The 4,817-nt window shown below is 35.9% G+C and overlaps 1 protein-coding gene across 1 annotated transcript; it reads left to right on the forward strand.

Annotated features, from left to right (window-relative positions):
- Positions 1 to 555: 555 nt before the first annotated feature.
- Positions 556 to 2,951, forward strand: LOC141592110 (cytochrome P450 736A117-like). The gene is made up of 2 exons (XM_074412697.1): positions 556 to 1,739; positions 2,117 to 2,951. Exons 1-2 carry the CDS (start codon positions 809 to 811, stop codon positions 2,740 to 2,742), a joined length of 1,557 nt encoding a protein of 518 aa, XP_074268798.1. The 5' UTR covers positions 556 to 808; the 3' UTR covers positions 2,743 to 2,951.
- Positions 2,952 to 4,817: the final 1,866 nt, after the last annotated feature.

A 4,817-nucleotide genomic window follows, 5' to 3' on the forward strand; every position in this document is an offset into this window, starting at 1 on the left:
ATATATTACTTATAAATAGTAGAATTCTCCACATCGAAAGATTAATATAAGGTAGGGTGATTATATAATTATAAATAAGAGTTAACCCACGTATATATTAATCTTTTTTTTTAAAAGAGATATTTTAATAACATGTAAACAAATCATTAGGCATATACTGTAAACATTAAATGCTTATAACGTTTTTTTTTTTGCATTATAAATAAGTTATTTACCCCGTTGCAACGCACGGGCATTCAAACTAGTATAATATGAACAAGAAAACAAATCTTAGCACGTTATCTATAAAGATTAACCACATGTCTAGAATTAAAGATGAGTCCTGAGATGTCATAATATGTGGCAATGGATTTTCGGACGATTGTCATTTAAGAATAAAATTGTTAAATTTAATGACGGGCTTTGGCCGCACTTAAACGGATGGGAAAAAGTTCACAATACAGGTCCAAGAGGTTCCATCCTAAAATCAATTGACGATAGAGGTCACTATTTCCCAATGTGAGATCCTTACCTGTGAAACTCAGCTGGGTCGAAGCTTTATTCTCAACAAGTTTCATTAATATTTTAATTACTAGAGTCCGCCTTATCATAATATAAATACACCGTAGTTGCTTTTTAAGATGTTTTTTTTTAATGAATATACACTCTTATTGTAGAAATTGTAGAGAAATTCTACAGAGAAAATTGAATTCTGTCTAGTTTTATGATGGGGAAGCAGAACACTCTGTTAGGTTCGAAAACTTGGACTAATATTCCATAAAAAGCAATAGAGGTCTAAGAGTGAAAACACAAAATAAAGCAAGCAACCATGAGTAACATTCTTCACCAAATCTCTTCACAACCTCTCTTGCTACTACCATTCATTCTCACCTCAATAATCCTATACAAATGGTTCTACCCAAACCACCACACCAAACCCAAAAACACACCACCTTCACCACCAAAACTACCAATTCTAGGCAACCTACACCAACTTGGCTTACACCCTCACCACACCCTACATTCACTATCCAAACAATATGGTGACCTCATGTTACTCCAACTAGGCCAAAAACCAACCTTAATTGTTTCATCTTCTAAAATGGCTAAACAAATAATGAAAACCCATGACTCTATTTCTTCTAATAGGCCTAAATCCCGCGTATTCGATAAACTTCTTTATGGTAGTAGGGATGTGGCTTCTGCACCTTATGGAGAGTATTGGAGACAAATGAAGAGCATATTTGTTCTACAACTTTTGAGTACCAAAAGGGTTCGTTCTTTTCGCGGTATTAGAGATGAAGAAAGTGATAACTTGGTTGAAAAGATTAAGGAGAATGTGTCATTAGAGGTGAATTTGAGTGAAATGTTTATTAGGTTAACTAATGATGTGGTTTGTAGGGCAGCATTTGGGAGGAAATATAGTGGGAATGAGGAAAGTTGCGAAAGAGGTGCCGGTTTTGAGGAGGTTTTAAAGGGGTTTGTGGAGTTGGTTGGTATGTTTGATGTTGGAGATTTTATACCATGGATGTCTTGGGTTAATAGAGTTAATGGGTTGAATAAAAGAATGGATAATGTTGCTAAGAAGTTTGATATGATACTTGAAGAGATAATATGTGAGCATTTGAACAGAAAATTAGATGGTAGTGAAGGTGAAAATCATACTAAGGATTTTGTAGATGTTTTGCTTGATGTTCAAAGGGAAGATTTAGCTGGTTTTCCTATTGAGAAAGATAGTATTAAAGCTCTTTTATTGCTAAGTTATAGAACAAAACAACTAACTATTGTTCTTTTGAAAATTCTAACAAATTTGTTTTCTCTTTACTATTTACTACTATCTCCATTCGACTTTTATCTTCTGATTTCAATAAAATACTTACCGAATGTATAACATCTAATCTTGTTGCAGTTCGTTATTTGGTACTCCCTCCGTCCCAGTTAATTGTTATCTATTCCTTTTACACAAGGTCAATGCATGTGAAACAAACTAATAAAATAAAGGAATAATTGTCACTTGCATATACTAGCCACTTGTTCAATACTTGCCCAAAATAGAAATAGATAACAAATGAATGATACACCTTAAAATGGAAATAGATAACAATTCACCGGGTTGGAGGGAGTGCTATCATTAAAGCCGTATTTTTGGTGCAGGATGCATTTGCAGGTGGTACTGATACAACCTACACAGTATTAGAATGGGCAATGTCAGAATTCTTGAGACATCCAAAAGTTATGAAGACTCTCCAAGAAGAAGTAAGAGGTATAGTGAAAGGCAAAGAATATATATCAGAAGACTACTTAGATCAAATGAAGTATTTAAAAGCCGTGATGAAAGAGACGTTAAGGCTTCATCCACCAGTTCCCTTACTATTCCCTCGCGAGACAGAGAAAGAACTAGAGCTAAACGGGTATCAAATTCCGGCTAAGACACTAGTAATCATCAATGCTTCGGCGATTCAAAGAGACACAGCTATTTGGGAAGAACCTGACGAATTTCGACCAGAGAGGTTCTTGAGTTGTGCAATAGATTTCAAAGGACATGACTTTGAGTTAATCCCATTTGGAGGAGGTAGAAGGGTATGTCCCGGAATATCATTTGCAATGGCGAATAATGAGATTGTGATAGCTAAGCTTGTGAATAAGTATAACTGGTCACTGCCTCATGGAATTGATTGTGATAGTTTGGATATGTCTGAATGCACCGGTCTCACGATACACCGGAAAATTCCTCTTCTTGCTGTGGCCACACCTTATTTTTAGTGTCTAGATTTGAGTTTGGGCTAATCTTATAAATTTCTCTTTGGCTATCTTAAATGTTAAACAAAACAATGTTATCCTGATGTATTAAGGGATTGCATATATGAAAGACGTCTTTATTGGACACTTAAGAATGAGTTCCTAGGTGCTTGGGATTACTGCACAGCACAACCAAGAGAAGAATTGCTCATAATGAAATGTTGTTCGTTCAACCAAGTGATCTTGATTGCCATCTATTATGAGATATATGTCAGTATGAGAGATACGTCAATGGTCTTCTACGACCCTCGAAAACGTAACCACCGAGCATTCTGTAGGCTAGGTAGCACGGACACTCCTAACCAGCTGTCCCATGTCCGACACCTTATCGGACACGACACTAATTGGACACACGCGGACACGCCCAAATGTGTCGGATACCTATAAACGAGGAATGAGATGTTGAAAGACCGAAAGAAATTGATTAGAAAACGGATTTGAGAGGAAATTTTATTAAATTTAAATAACGTGTCACGCGTCCTAAATTTTATGAGATGCCGTATCACGTGTCCATTTTGGTGCTACCTAGTCTACAGACACGGAAATTTTATTAAAGTGTCGAAAGTAAAAGAGATGAATTTATTTTACCCGATTACGAAATATCGTCGACGTTTTAAAATAAATCGTCGACGCTTTTCATGAAAAAAATACAGATTAAATTTAACAAAAAAAGAACAAAAAAGCGCAAAGGTTTACAACAACTGTGAACACTAAGCCATGGGATGGGTATGTGTATGCGTTAATTTGTTGTTGGACTTAGTGGGGGTGGGGGACGTTGAAAATCAACGTTTGGGGATGGGTGGAACGTTGATCTTCAACGTTGGGAAAGGATTGGAACGTTGGGCTTCAACGTTGGTGTTGCGTTGGAATGTTGGGCTTCAATGTCGGTCCTGGTGTTGGACGATGATGTTCAACGTCGACCATGGTCTGGACGTTGATATTCACTTTGAATATCAACGTCCAGACCATGGTAGACGTTGAATCAACGTTCAACACCATGGTTGACGTTTAATTTGAATGTCCGACCAAGGTTCGTGTTTGAATACACTTGGTTGATGATGCCAAGTTTCATTGCCATTTAATTGTTTGCCTCTTAGTTAAATTGTTTAGTAAATTGAAGCATCCAATGATTGTTCAAAGAAGCCAAAGATGATCAAGATGAAAGACAAGTCAAGAATGTCAATTGCCTAGAATGAATATTGTAAACGAGATAGTTAAACATAACCTCTTTTAAGCATTAGTGATTGCAAAACCATGAAACAGTTCTTGTGACTGTTGAACCACGGTTTCTGGTACTAACGTATGGAGAATTTTCGGAAAAATTCTAAGTGTTCAAATCCTTTCAAAAGCAATATCCTTTCAACTCCTCTTTTATTGTGCATCTACTTTTACATAAATGGAAAGTTGAAGTAGTCAAGTACAAATGCTTTTTACCATTTGTGGTAAGTTGTCATGTTGAGTGTGTTTGAACTTAAAATCTGAGAAAAGCTAAAGCATTTTGATTTTTTCTATGGTTAAGCAACACCTAACACTTACAATCAATCTAAGCTACTTAATTTATTAATGAATTATATTATCTAAGGTACCCACCCTAGGTCATTTCTTCTACTATAAATAAGGAGCCTTCTTAGACATCATTTATTGCCAAGACTTTGAAGAGCATTCATTGTAAAACACTTTGCAAATCTTTTTAGCATTTAAAGCTTTGTTCTTCAATCATTTGCAAAACCGTTTGTCTGTTTTCAAAAGTCTTCACTTGTTTTTCAAAGCTCTAAAATATCCAAGTGTCAGTTTGCTTCATTGTTGCATAAAGAGTATGTTCAATGATTCTCGTGTTTATGTCTTAATTCTAATCTCCATGTTCTTAAGTGAACCACTGAGATTCTGACTCTGTAAACCGCTGAGATAGAACTTAAGTCTTGAAGCGGAGTAGCTTTGAGCAAGGGAAAGTCTTGAAGCGGAGTAGCTTCAAGCAATTGCAACCGGAGTAGGTTGGCGAGTTATTTTCATTGTAATGGTTTAGTTAAGTTTGAGTAAAT

This window comes from Silene latifolia, chromosome 7 (genome assembly GCF_048544455.1).
Source record: "Silene latifolia isolate original U9 population chromosome 7, ASM4854445v1, whole genome shotgun sequence".
NCBI lineage: Eukaryota > Viridiplantae > Streptophyta > Magnoliopsida > Caryophyllales > Caryophyllaceae > Silene > Silene latifolia.